The sequence below is a fragment of the Dermacentor albipictus genome, chromosome 6 (assembly GCF_038994185.2).
Source record: "Dermacentor albipictus isolate Rhodes 1998 colony chromosome 6, USDA_Dalb.pri_finalv2, whole genome shotgun sequence".
NCBI lineage: Eukaryota > Metazoa > Arthropoda > Arachnida > Ixodida > Ixodidae > Dermacentor > Dermacentor albipictus.
Window position 1 is genome coordinate 8388686 of NC_091826.1, and position 14749 is coordinate 8403434.

At 43.4% G+C, this 14749-nt stretch overlaps 2 protein-coding genes across 4 annotated transcripts in view; one reads left to right on the forward strand and one right to left on the reverse strand.

The window, feature by feature from the left end:
• The window catches only part of LanA (laminin subunit alpha), a 155238-nt gene that overhangs the window by 126699 nt on the left and 13790 nt on the right, over positions 1 to 14749 (reverse strand). Inside the window, exons 1-10 of one of the 3 annotated variants that reach the window (XM_065424811.2) lie at positions 13052 to 13543; positions 11771 to 12007; positions 11175 to 11345; positions 10291 to 10504; positions 7514 to 7723; positions 6772 to 6950; positions 6123 to 6216; positions 5615 to 5752; positions 3764 to 3901; positions 597 to 731 (exon numbers count right to left, since the gene is read on the reverse strand). In XM_065424811.2, the coding sequence (XP_065280883.2) occupies positions 597 to 731; positions 3764 to 3901; positions 5615 to 5752; positions 6123 to 6216; positions 6772 to 6950; positions 7514 to 7723; positions 10291 to 10504; positions 11175 to 11345; positions 11771 to 11977 (1486 nt within the window). In that variant the 5' untranslated portion in view covers positions 11978 to 12007; positions 13052 to 13543. Of the gene's footprint in view, positions 1 to 596; positions 732 to 3763; positions 3902 to 5614; positions 5753 to 6122; positions 6217 to 6771; positions 6951 to 7513; positions 7724 to 10290; positions 10505 to 11174; positions 11346 to 11770; positions 12008 to 12519; positions 12544 to 13051; positions 13544 to 14749 lie in introns of those variants that run through there. The other 2 variants (XM_065424810.2, XM_065424809.2) reach the window with 2 other exon arrangements.
• LOC135896440 (tigger transposable element-derived protein 6-like) lies at positions 8422 to 8940 on the forward strand. The gene has a single exon (XM_065424814.1). The coding sequence runs from the start codon at positions 8422 to 8424 to the stop codon at positions 8938 to 8940; it is 519 nt and encodes a 172-aa protein (XP_065280886.1).

Here is a 14749-nt window from a genome sequence, read left to right on the forward strand (position 1 = left end):
AATACACACAACTTTGATGGGACCACACCGTCACTTCAAATAAACCGGAAGTTCGAAATAACCATGTTCAAATTAAGGAGATTCGACTGTATATATATGTTCTGTTAATAAGCATACTATATAAACTTGTATGTTGTTTTAAATGTGATAAAATTAAAGGTGCTACTCATATCCAAACATTTCAAATTTGCAGCAGAATCCTGCTGTTTGCCGGAATCGATACACTGAACACTGAGCAGACCCACACCCACATACTAATTACGATCTTCAAACGCTCCCCTACTGTCTTCCCTCAGACATTCCCACCACTTTTGTACATCAGGGTACTTTTATGGTAAACTTCTTATCCCAACTCAACCACTCATAATATAGCCATATAGTCAGAAGAATATCAAGCACTAAGGCCAAGATCACACACACAAAAAAAAAGAATGAACTGTAATACGCATAAAATTACAGTAACTCCTAAATGGCCTGCATGTGCCAGTCAACATTATTTCTGGGTACCAACTGGATGCTCAGCAAGAGTTGCAAAATCATTGCAATCTGTCTTTAGGGATAGTCAATTTTAATACACTCAGCTATGGCAGACTTACGGTGACATTCGGGGTAAGAAAAGTATCCAGGTGCGCATTGGTCACACTGAAGTCCAGTGAAACTAGCCAGGCAGGGGCACCTTCCAGAGGCATCACAGACTTCACTAAGGGAGCCCTTGGGGTCACATTTGCAAGCTGCATAAAGATACAGAGAGCACCATTCAGGTTTTAAAAACAACACTGAGTGATGCGCCAAGAGCACATTCATTGCAGAATTTGTATCCAAAGCAGACTACAGCACTTTCAATCAATCAGTCAATCAATCAATGTCTAGCTAACCACCTATGCCGCGGTGCTATCTATGCCTATCAACTTGAGATTTGAGTCGCTGGATACATGCTTGTGTTCGCGATGTCGTCACTGTATCATCATCATTTGAGCTTCGTGATCTGACTCTCATCTCCGATTGTCGCATACTACCTGCACTTAAGCAAGGTTACGTGCATAAGAAGACCTGGGCATATCGGCTATAGAATACCAGGTGGTGACTGCCTCACTACAAACAGCTATTCAAAAGGAAGTTTCCCACAAGTGTTGATTTTCAATCATCGGACAGCAAACCACTGCCTCATTCTTCCCCACGCTCCCACCCAACTTTCACGCCTTCTCGTATTGTGGGGAGCACACACGCCCTTTCTCCCGCGTCGTCGCGTCGAAAGCCTGCATAGACATGGGAGAGGCGCACTACGCCCTCTCCCGATTCTCCCTCGCTCTCGCGACGCGCGCGCACCCTTTCTCCCCGACTCGCGGGCAGGTAGCTGACGGGCGAGGAAGACATTCCCCTCGCCCAGGTAAAAATGTACAAAACAGCGCGACCAGGGGAGACCCGCGCTCTTGGGACGCCGGACACCAGCACCACCTGGACGAAGCCACCTGCCGCAACCTGTGTGTGACTTCGTTCGCCTGACCCACCCAGGCAACGAGGCAAGCCTATTTATTACTTTTACTGAGAGGACGTCCCTCTGCGAGTGTTCGTTATTGCTGGTAGCAATAAACGTTGTTGCAGTTGACACCGCTGGTTGCCTTATTCGTTCGAACCCGACGTAGCCGCGATTCCCGCGCTACGAGTTGGTAGCACCACGAAGCGAGTGCATGTGGCTAGTTCCGGAGCTCGCCTTCAGCCCTAGCCGCACACAGAATTGAACCCCCACAGTATTTACCAGGCTATTTAATCAAGCATCAAGGCCTACTCTTTCATGCTGCACATAGTGTCTGAGTACGACAACGCTGTGCCAAACTCCAGCATGGCAGTGTCATTAATGCGACTCAGATTGATAAGTCCAGCTTTTCACGCTAACAAAGAAGCTCTTAGAAGGCTGCAGCTTTGTTAAAAAGTGCGTCATGTTGAACTTTGCATTTCTCAGGGCCTTACTTGAGCAGTTCGAGGATCGCGCACTACTCGTGTGCTACTGGGCGCAGAGGAAGAGGGACGTGTCCGCAATGATTGAGCAGTTAAGCTAACCCACACTTCTTCTGACCCTCAGCATGTACAAACTTCGCAGCGAGCTCCTGCTCAAAGTCATCGAGAGAGTCAAAGAACTGGTTGAGGAGCACCGCTGCAGAGTCAATGCCATTAGCCAGCTACCTGCAAAATGCTTCGCATAACTTCGATTCCCACAGAATGTGGGATATGCTTAATTATTTTTCGTATTAAGTATATTGTGGGTGAGAAAACAAGGCGAAATTAAATGCCTCAGTTTCCAAGAAATCACTCTTGTGGTAGTCCCAATTTCATAAATGTATTGTTTTGTTTTAACCCCCACCCAAGTTTACAGCTGTGTGATGGCAGACAATGCCAAACATCACACAGTAGTCTTGAAGCCTAACTTCAGCTTCAACTTAAAATTAAAATTAACTCCTAAGCTAACTAACTAAACTACACTAAAGTAATTACTAAGCTAACTTGAAACGAACTTCTTCAAACTAACTTCAAAGCTATACTCCATCTCACAAGCTGGTTGCAGCACTGCGGAAGATACACCAATTCTTTGCCAATAGGAATACTGAATGCCCCTTGAGATGTTCTCCTCTGTGCTGCTTCGTCTGCTCAGCGTCCGCTTGCCATCTTGTTGCATGCTCCATGGTTGGTGGGTTGATGAAAAAAATGTTTCGACGCCGTAACCATAAGCTACATTTACATGCATACAACATCAGGGCTTCACTTTACCTGTATGCTTTCCCTGCAGTCACTTTGCAGCCTGCTTAGCAAGTAGCACAGGCGAATGTCTTAACTAATTTTCACCTGTGTCACAGCATCTGCCCGGTGTCTACGAGGCACTTGAGCGGGGTAGTAAATTAATGATGCAGTGAACAATTAGACATTTATAGCATTTAGCATCGTCAACACATTACCAATGCTAATGCTATGGTGCCATTTACGAACTAGAAATCAAACCAGTTTTACGGCTCAGTGCCATGTCCGTAGTCCTGGCAGCGTGAAAACGCACAGCCGATCTCAATAATTATAACAAAACATACCTAATCATTTGATTAGAACTTAAGATGAGACTGAGCGATAACGGATTTTGCCGCTCGTTTCTTGCTGACGGGGCCAAGAGCCAGTAACGTGCGAATTTGGACCGAAGTGGGTGGTCAGTGCTGTATGGGTGCTGCCATGTTGCCATGATTAGGGCAACATTGTGGCAACATGTAACAACGGCGGTAACTGCCACAGTAATTCTCGGTATACGACGGGCATGCGCAAAGGCCCTAACATGTCATGTATCACTGTACTATATCATATAGTGAGCAACAAAAAAAAAAAAAAAACTTGTGTAGCTAATAATCAGCCAGTTACGGCCAGAACTATATACTGCTGCGCAAGGATGTTGCCTGTGTACCCCTCGTATCATCAGCAGTGCTGCAACCAGCTTGTGAGATGGAGTATAGTCATGAGTTCATAATTTCGTAGACAATCTGCAAAGTTTAGCCATCAAGCTGCACATTTCTGACAAGCTATTTTCAATCTTCAGTGCTTCGGACTGAAGAGAATTTGGGTCAGAAAAGCAAAGAAATATATGACACCTCTATTATTGCGGTGTCACTTTTTTGACAATTAATCTCAACAACTGTTCTTAAAAGTTTACCACTGACACAGATTTATGGCTGTGCAGTAAGTGGGCAACATCCAATGTGCTCCTCGTGTTCACCGCTCAAAGGCAACTCACGGATGCAGTTGGGAAAGCCATAGTATCCCAGTGCACACTGGTCACATCGTGCCCCTCCATACTCCGGCTTGCACAGGCACTGGCCAGTCTGGTTACTGCAGACATCGTCCAATGTACCCGTGGTGTCGCAGGCACACACTGCAACGTCCGTCATCAAACCAAAAGTGTTAACTACTATCTGCTGGTTATAAATGTGTAAAGCATTCAGAAAATGCTATTTTCCCTTCTTGCATGCTTGAATAAAAAGTTTATCACACATTCCAAATATATATGGTGTGTGAATGTACTATGTTCAAAACTTGTGTGGGAAAAAAATGGAAAACCAGAACCATGTGCCATGTACCATATATAATTATTTCACATAATATCTGATTCATGTTAATAAATTTTTACAAATTAGCATATCCGGTATAGTTTCAGGCAAACAGACAAATAGTTTATTTGTGCTCTGAAAGTATAGAAAAAGGGGTGACAAAATGAAAGGGTGGATGACGGGAGAAAAAGAAAGAAAGAGCAAAGATGAAAATTTGCATATTCGAACAACACTGCACACTAAATAACCCTGGGAGAATCAAAAAGAAGTTTCACTATAACTGTGAAACACACACACGCACACAAAAAGCAGGCAGCAAATGTGGTTTAGCATATTTCTCTTGCTGGCGGCAGATATTGTTTAGAACTGATAGCAAGTATCCTATACAGTAAACCTCACTATTATAAGCAGTGAATATGGATTATCTGACATAATGAAGTAAAACTTAAATTTGTTTTTTTGTTTTTTTGCCAATGACAACATGCAAGTTTACTAGAATGTGAGCTATAATGAAGGTATTCTTTTGTCAAATGCAATTTCATTTTAACGAAATATGACAGCGTTATGGGCAACAAAAAAATGTGCAGGAATAACATAGCTTTATGTGCTGAGCCATTACCACTCTTGCTTTCAATGCCTGTTAAAGTGCAGTGTGGCTTTATGGCAATTATTATCACTATTATTATTTGTTTTCAATGCATATACACAATTAACAGGAAAGGGTAAGCGAGGAGCAGGCTGGCAACTGCCATCGGAAGGGGCACAACGCCTGCCTACTCTTCTGAAGGGAGGTGACAGCAACACAGAAATGGAATATAGGAAGGAGGGGAGGAAGGAGGAAAGGAAGAGCAACAGGACAAATCTAAAGACTAAAGTAGAACAAAGTACAGATCACACATAGTAGGGCCGTTCACTGAAGGTCACGCTACAAACGTGAGCCTAATTAGGTTATTTCTAGATAAGTAAGTAGGGCACGATAAGTGTGATCACATTTAGATGCACAACCACTGGGATATAAACATTGGTCAAGCGTCGCACACCGCAGGCCAAGGAGATGATAGTTTCTCACTAGCGACATGCGCTGTGCAGTGAAAGCGGGACACTCAAATATAAGGTGCTGAAGTGTCTCGCAGCAGCCACAAGATGTACAAAATGGACTTGCCACACGTCCTTGTCTGTATAAACGTTCCCGCACGTTCAATGAACAACATATTATGATGCATTAAAGAGCTTTGCAGAGAGTGAATCTGCTTTTAGAATTGCATACTGATAAGCTAGTTGGCAATACACCTTGTACAATGACAAGCGCAGTCAGGGCAAGCAGAACAACAGAGCAGGTGATATCTGGTGCCACGTCCTTGCTTTTAGGCCATCCTGTGTGCACTGTTTGTACAATGCTGTACAAAATGACGATGAACCGCAAGGCAAGATATGCACATACTACACACGGAATGATATATGAATTTAAGTGTGGTTCCCATGCAAAAAATATATGGTAATGCCACAGCCAGCATAGAAATGAAGAACAAGTTTCTCACATTTGCAAGACGGGTAGTCATAAAAGCCCACTTGACACTCCAGACACTGACGTCCTCCGTAGCTGTTGCGACACTGACACTGCCCTGTGGTGTCGTCACATGTTCTGCCCAAGGAAGCCGTTGGGTGGCAGTCACAGGCTACATGCAGATTGGCAAAAACATCAGTGTACTGTGGACATGTGCAAAGATTACTTATAAGTGGAAAATCAATGAAAAACAGGAGACAATTCTGTGTATTTCATACAAGTTAAAAAATATTCGTGTTACAACATGTATAAAACAAGCAAAAAATGCTCCAGAAAAATAAATGCTAAACGGCATAAGCTTCAATATAACAGTGTTCTTGTGTAAGCATTAGATTTTTGCAGCCATCTCTTTCACATAAGATCATTTCACAAAGCCTCTATCAATCTAAGTGGTCTCAACAAAGCAACTCTTCTGCAAATGTTCTATCTAAGTTGCATAAGTGACTTGTAAAGAGCTATTACAGAGTGTATATAGTGCTCACGTTGGCAGTGTGGGAAACCATAATAGCCCGGAGCACACCGGTCACAGTTCTTTCCCTCATAGTGAGGGCGGCACGGACACTGGCCTCCGTTCACCTGAAAAAAAGAAAAAGGGCATTAAAAAAAAGGAAGATAACTTGTTACACTCAGTGGTCCTTCAGAAGTTGGAAACACATTTCACAAGCCAAAGGGTGCCAACCTCATTGTTGAAATGTGGTAGCAGATATGAAGGTGCCATACAGTACTCATATGTCTTTCAATTAGGTGCCTAAATAGATTGTTCTTATAATGGAGATTCTAGCAGTAGAAAGCTTTTACAGTGCCCACATTATTTTTCAGACAGTGGAATAATACCCACAGATTGTTTTCTTTTGTCAAGAGCTCTAGGATATTGTAACATTAGCATCTTAATATGGGTACTTGCTCATTATATTACATTAATGTTTAGGGTCAATCTGAAAACAGTAAAACAGCCCTGCAGACTTTGGGTCAAGTACGCTAGTGACATCAGCAGTGCTGATTGCAACACAAGCAAACTGAAGGTAAAAGACTGGCGTTAAAGTTAATCGCATCATGCTACCAGAGGTAAAATGGTCTAAAGTGTAGGTTCCACATGGTATGGATGCTTCTAGAAGCAGAGTCTCCACTGACCTGACAGACACGACCTTGAGTGCCTTCTGCATGGCAGTCACAAGGACGACAGGTTGGGTAGCCATAGTAGCCTACGTTGCACTGGTCACAGTTTGGTGGCAAGAACTCCGGCCGGCATTCGCACTGACCCGACCCTTCTGAACAGTTGCCCGAGGAATATGTCGGGTCACATTGGCACGCTGCGCAGCACAGGCAAGACACATTCATTCAGTCCTTGTGGTGTGAAATTTCCAGTTCACAAGTATCACAGGTTTCAAAGTTAAAATCAATGCCCTACTACTCCACAGCATAAGTTGTGAAATTACGTGCTCCTTCCCACATGGTAAAACATACAAAGAATAAAACATTCTTAAGGCATCTGGCTTTCTATGCACAGTAACAAAAAGTGACATCAGCAAAGCGTTCAGATTCGCAGCTACTTTTACAAACACTGCCTATGCAACACATGTCAAAAACGTCAGTAACATATTATGTAGGTTAGCAAGAAGTTACACCAAAGTACTGCTTCAGAAAGAAACAGTTAACTTCTCTAAAAAATTATGCCACACAGATCTAGATAGCCAGTATTTCTTTAAACACCATAATTATTGACAACACAATAACATGAGTAAAATCATAGGTAGTATTCCAGCTTTCATATGCCTTGTTAGTTGCAATGTTAAAAATCAAGGGCCAGAGGACTTCCCACATGCACACATGATGATTCAGTGAAGTTGCTATGTGCACATAGCACACCACGTACGTTGGCAGACATCGGTGGCATTCAAGGGCTTGTTGTAAGGGCGATAGAAGCCAGGCTTGCATTTGTTGCAGTTTATGCCTTCTGTGTTGTGCTGGCAGTTTTGGCAGACTCCACCTCCGTCATAAATGCCATGGATGTTCAAACTCAGCTGCTGTTCATCCACTTTTTCATCATAGTAGCAGTCGTTCGAGTGTCCAAAGCAGTTGCAGGCTGCACATTAATAAAAACAGTACTGATTCATCATGGAATCAAACATATTGCAAAGAGAACTATTAAGAGGCAAGACTCATCACTCTGCTACAACTGACATTTCTGAGCACAATAAGGTGACAGAAGAAAATGTTTCGCATACTGAAATTTAGCATGTGGTCCTCAGTTGCATGCTGTTGACAGTAACTGTGACAAGTGAAAATTCTAGCAAGCATAATTCCGGTTGCTTCTACTATTGCCATGGAAAGAATTAAGCTCCCAATGAGACCAAGGGGGCCAGCTGAAGTATCAGACAATGATCTTACTGCCCTGATGTGCTGCTCAAGACTAAAACATGTGAGTTGAAGCTTCCATCTTGAAGCTCAAGTTATCTGCAGTCTGATACATACAGTCCAGCCCACTTATAACAGCCGCAGATACAACGAACGCTCGCTTAGTACGAACGAGGGCGGTGCTACCGTCAAAATATATATTGGGGCAATGGCACAGTGTCTCACATAGAACGAACTGTTGTGGCCTCAACACTCGGTTACAGCGAACGCGAAGCTGTCGGGCCCCTGTAGTTGACCGAGCCGGCGGTCAACTACAGGGGCCCATATCCAGCGACTGAGCCGCTGGATATGGGCATCATTCATGCGTTCAAGGTGTGCTACTGGCGGCGCGTCATCCAACGCTTGTTGATCGCGATTGATGCTGCCATGCCAGTTTGCATCAGCTTGCTTGCCGCCGTGGACATGTTGAAAGCGGCGTGGATGGAACTCACCGCGGAGTGCATAGAAAATTGCTTCCGCAAGGCGGGTTTTATGGGCCCAGGCTTCGAGGACGCCATAGATCACCCACCGGAAGGCCGGTCGCGCGAGTACTTGTGGCAACGCGTCGTTGACACGCAGCTGGCCGGACCTGACGTTGCCTGGGACGATTTCGTTTCTGCTGATGACGACGCCGACATTGCGGAGCCATGCACTGACGAAGCTATTGTGCGTGAAGTGCGAACCCTTCCTGACTGCCCAGAGACCGACGAGGACGAGGATGCTGCTCTACCGCCGGTTGCTGTGAACGCTTCAACCGCGATTGGTTACATCGCGTCGCTTAAGGAACTCGTGTGCAGCAGAGGCCTTGGCGATGAACATATTACTGCGCTGGAAAAATTAGAAACGGCAGTGATGCAATCAGCTTTGAAGAAGCAGACATGCATCACGGACTTTTTTCAAAAATAAAGTTAACTTTCGTCTCGCTTGCTCTTTTTTCACGTATTATAGGTGGTACACTTAGTACGAACTTTGGATACAACGAACAAATGCCACGTGACGATCAAGTTCGTTGTATGTGGGCTGGACTGTATGTGTACAGGGTCTATAGAAAAAGTAATACAAACATCTGTGTGGATCAGTCTAACAAAAGCTAGCTATGTAATGGTATTTCCAAGAGCATGAGACATAGTAGCTGCATCACAACATCTTCAACAGCTTCAGCTTACACCTCTGTCCTACAGACAAAGTGGGAGCCAGACCGTGTGGGTAACGGTGACTTGCAGCACTTCAATATTTCACCTACTCTAAACAACTACTGTCGGACCTCAACATAACGAACCCAGATGTACAATGAAGTAAATCAAAATTGCTTCTTGCCGATATCAGCATACAACGAACATATGCCTATCAAGAATATTGGATAACACAAAAATACCTTCATGTCAGATGTGACTTCACTATAACAAGCTTCCACTGTACCACACATTTTCACTTCAGTTTAATCTTGCATTGATTATATATATATTTTAATGTGCAGAGAAATCAGTGGACTGAACACCAGATGATTGAAGACATCACAGAACAAATATAAAACAATCTCTGCATACCCTTCACAATAAATGTGCTACATTACATGATGAACAAGCCACGTTAACTAAATGTATGAGCTGCATCTTTTCACTGGTAATAGAATTCCCTTCCATTGCCAGAGTGGCATGATACCACAGATGCAGGCAAGATAGTAGCATTGACTGCAACTGCTCCTTGTAATAGCATTTTCCACTACAGTATAACACATTGCAAATATTGTCTTGTTGCACTAATTTCTTTAGAGAAGAAAGGAAAAAAAAAAAAGCCAGCAGTAGCCTTACAAATATGTCCTTGTGAACATAAATGTTCATTTAAATGTTACATTCTCAAGCAGAGTCGTGTTTACGAAATAGTGTCACATGTGCTTTATAAGTGTTCACAATTTTAACATTATTTTGGTGTGTTGTTTTCCTGTTTAGATGCGAAACTACTGCTTATCATATTTTATTGTGTTTATATCCTTGAACCCGTACTAGTTTTTAGACTATGCATTCAATGATGATCAAGTTCTGTAAACTTTATAACCCTTTAACATTTAACACTGACAGATAAACAAAACATACACTCATTCATTCTTTAATTCTGGGCATTTTGACTGGCCACAGTACCACTAGGCATCATAGTGTCTTGTACATGTTTCTGTAATATAGTAACAGTAATAAATATACATCAGGCTTTATAAAATTCTTGATAATACCCTTACGGTTATGGTAAGTGTGTACATACGTTGACAGACATTGGGGTTGTCAATGCTGGCTCGCTGCCACTTGTTCTGCATGTATCCAGGGCAGCACTGCTCGCATTGGTGACCACATGTGTGGTGCTGGCACGTGCAGTTGAGCTTGTACGTGTTTGCTGGATCGGTGATGTCACACGTGTCAGCATGTCCGTTGCACACGCACCGGCCACCAATGTTGAGATCCTTGATACTGTAAAAGTACTGTGGTAAACAAATATCAACAGGATTAGGGTGAAAATAGCAAAAATCAAATCGTAACTACATGTGCATGACTGTCACCCACACAAGTAAAGAACAGAAAAAAGTGTAGTCCTATTTGTAGCTAAACGAATCTGAGATTCTAACCAAAAATAAGCAGTGACGGTGCAAGATGGTGTAATCAGATAAGCCAGTGAGAGAAAGTGGTGAGCTGATTGCAACCCTAGTATCACAACCCAGAACAGCTTAGTATGCAAGGTAGAACATCATTGCAACGTCTCCATAGGATATTAAATAGCTTTGTTGTCATAAAATGATCGTAATTGGTAAAATTGATTATTCCCTATTTTAACATATTGATAAACTATGTGTTTTACCTCACAAATTGTAATTACTTGAAAGTGCTGACAAATGTCAGTAAATTGCACTACAGGAATGTCTATAACCAAGGAGTATAGAAGTGCATCACCAGATCCACAGCAGTCGCTGTCCCATGATAGATTGCATTCTTCGTGAGTAACAGGGCAAAATTATATTACTTAGAGGCCAGTATGTACCTGCATACATATTTATGTTTGACAAATTAGCAAATATAAAATTTTTCTGGGGCACATTCTATGCGAGTCAGAAACCTCGCAGCACACAATTAATAAAGTTCTTCAAAGTCACGCACCCTCCTGGTGACTGTGGGGTCCTGACGTTCGACTGACATCAGGTGACCTAGAAGTGTCTTTGTTCGCAGCAGGCGCATTCGTATGTTGGTTGCTTTAGTCCATTCTTGCAGCACAGGTGAATATGTGAAGTTATCTGCACTCGGACGGCCATTCAGCAGGGAGATGACCATCTGCATAAGTAGTGTTAAAGTAGAAATCTGGTAAGTTGCAGATTTCATACCAACAAGGCTTTTAAACTATAAATATTTCTATAAACTACAAGCATTCTTGACTACAGTGCCATAAATTTTTAAGTATGGTTCTAAATAGGATATAGAGCTTGCTTGTGGATTTGCCAAAAATTACGCACAGCAGCATGTTTCTAGTAAAGGCCTACCGCAGTGCAAAAATTATGAAAGAATCTAAGCAAACTGCATATATTGCTTATTAAAGAATATATTCACAGTAGTGTACACATCTTGAAACCATGAGAAGAAAGCTTCATTCCATGTTTACTTACAAAAGAATAAATGTTTCAAGTGGTTAGCTGTCCTTGTGACCTATAGCTCATTTTGATTGTATGGAGTGCTAATTTACAGGCAGCATCAGTACTTGCCTCCCCTCCCTCAAGGGGCACCACCTTGGAGAACTTTGTCTCACAAATAACAGAGTCATCACGCTTGATGGAGTCCTCCACATCTGGTCCAAAGATGGTTCTGCAGTCATCGATGCTGTCGGCAAAGTACTGCCAGGCCTTGTAGGTTTTGCCATTGTCAGTCGATCGCTCCAGGACCCACACACCTGGCCGAGGGGAGTTGGCCATTTTAATGAAGACATAGGCAACGTGGAATTCCTGCAAACCACAAAGTATTATGCTTGTTATGCAAATCTGGATCAAGCATGTTGGTCATTCAAGTACGCTGAGAAACACCATATTCCTAGGGGTGGGCAGTGCAACCTGGATGAAGGACAAAAGGAAGTGGACGATACTGTGCTCATATCACCTACCCCTTCCTTTTATCTGTTGTCCTGGTTGCGCTGCCCACCCCTGGGAATATGTTCAGCCACCAACTCACCCAGCTTGCTGTGTTAATTGAGAAGCACCAGGAAGTAGTGCTCAAAGGAAGAGCTGGTTTGTGTAACCATGACCCCGATCATGCCAGCCAGTGTGCTAAGCAAGAAATGCCCAAGTAACACTATCGCCAACGGCATTTCAAACATTTCATGTTCCTCTGAACATCCTTCAGGTGTCTAAACAACCTTTCACTCAGCTATTTTTGACTCATATTTATTCTTTCTCTTTAAATTCGCTTGTATACCTCTCCGTACGTACACATTCATATCCACATTCACTGTTTGCACTACCTTGCTCATGCTTGCTCCACTGCAGCTGCAGGTGTTCGCTATTGGACACTGCAATCTTCAACAAAATCCAGCAGCGAGCATGGACGCCACACACTAGGTCATGGGGAATCTGTAATTGTGCAAGTGTACCATTGCCTTGATGGTGCAGTCAATTGAGCGCAACTTTTAATATTTTTAAAATGTCCGTCTTGAAATGCATTGGTGTTCCAGTTACTTTTTGAAGAAACTGGTGTTTTATGCAATGAAGCACAAAAGTAACTGGAACGCCAATGCATGTTGAGATAGACACGTTGAAAATTAGTATCTGAAAACTCGTGCTGTCCAGATAATTCTTTCCAAGTGGATATGCCATTGTAGTTGAAATATGTGGCATAAATTAATTAATTAAAAAGTCGATTATAATAATTATGCTAATTATTCAATTAAACATTCTGATTTCTTGAAGTAATGGCCGCCTCAACGAGTAATTTAGATTAAAGGTTATCTGCCATAGGCAATCTAAAAAATGTGGTGCAGCTAGAAAATAACGCACCTTGTAGAACGATGGATGGAAACCATAGCGGCATCTCAATTAGGGCTAACGAACCAACGCGTCGCAACACGGCGACCTCGTCGCGGCATTGGGGCCAATTTGCCACATCCGGCGCCATCCGCGCGCTTCCGCTGGCGACGTCGACCGCAAGGAAACCGCTGCTCAGGCGAGACCACGACATAATACAGCCGGTCGTGGGCGAGACAGGCGAGACAAATATAGCGGCGCCAGTCGGAAGCGGGCGACGTTGCTGCGCGCTTGCTTAAACTTGCGTGCTGTCACTACTAGCAAGTATCATCATCAGCATGACTATTCGGCAGAAGTGGCTGGAAAATGATAGCCTACTTAGTTATTTGTCCCGGTTCTCTGGCTAGGATTCGAAATGGGGTCTGTGACGTGCAAGCCGATCGCAGTCATCGCACGTTGCTCAATTAATACAACTCTGAGTTGTATTGCCGCCACTGGCCTCGTCGTCATGTAGTCGTCGACGTGCAGTCGTTTCTTTGGGTGACACCGAATTAAGGCTTTATCTTCGTTTTAAATGCAACTTCTAATTCAAGAGACCTTCAGGCGGGGACAGCGATAAGTCGCATTCTGTGGAAACCGTTCCGGTTCAAGGAACACGTGCGTCGGAGGAACGCGGATGTGAGCAACGTCCGCATAGCTTCGAATTCTAACGAAGTCGTGAAGGCGCCCCAAGGGCTAATAAATCACTAATACAATGAAGTCGCTTCCACAGCAGGCCGGAAACCGCATGGTCAACACGGGACAACTGTTAACAGATTAATAAGGGAATTGCATGAATATACAGACAGCAACGTACGCCCACTCCGTGTTTTTTTTTTTTTTTTGCTCTTTAGTTAAGTAGCGGTAGAGTTCGTAACGAGTAAGCAAGCTTGCATCTTAGCGCGCGCGTGTTTTTTATCTGCAATATACACATATCGAACTGTCTGCTGCAATCCTGGCTCCCCTTGCAAGAAACAGAAAATAACAATTTATCACTGAGGAAAGATTAAAATCTTACTGTTAATTTTGATGCCACTCTACACCGGAAACAATAAAATCTCCCCTTCTTCCACGAAAAAAAAAACCGTAAAAGAACTGAGTTACGCATGCGCACACTCCTTGGAAAGACGCCCTTAGGGTCGTATCTTGTCCCAAACCGGTAATCGTCATCTGTCTTGTCCGCATTTCCTTTCTTTAATGCTGCGAGCCAGGTACTTCCAATTCACGAACGGCTTGCGCGTTATCAGCATGACACAGCATTCTCGACAGGAAAGTAGCGGGCGCCGAGTTTTCAAGAAAGGAAATGAGGGCAAGACATACACTCTTAAAACGGTTGCACGCTTTGGGGTGTATATTTGTCCCAAAACAATAATCGTCATCTGCCCTGCTTGCGTTTCCTTTCTTGAAAACTCGGCGCTAGCTACTTTCCTGTCGAGAATAATCGTCATCTGCCTTGCTTGCGTTTCCTTTCTTGAAAACTCCTCGCCCGCTATACTTTCCTGTCGGGAATGCTATGTCATGCTGATAACGCGCATGCCGTTTGTTACTGGAAAGTGCTGGGCTCACCGCGTTAAACAAAGGAAATGCGGACAATACAGATGACGATTATCGTTGTGTGGCAAATATGCACCCCAAAGGGTGCAACTGTTTTTAGAGTGCACAAAACGATAATCGTCATCGGCTCTGATGCGT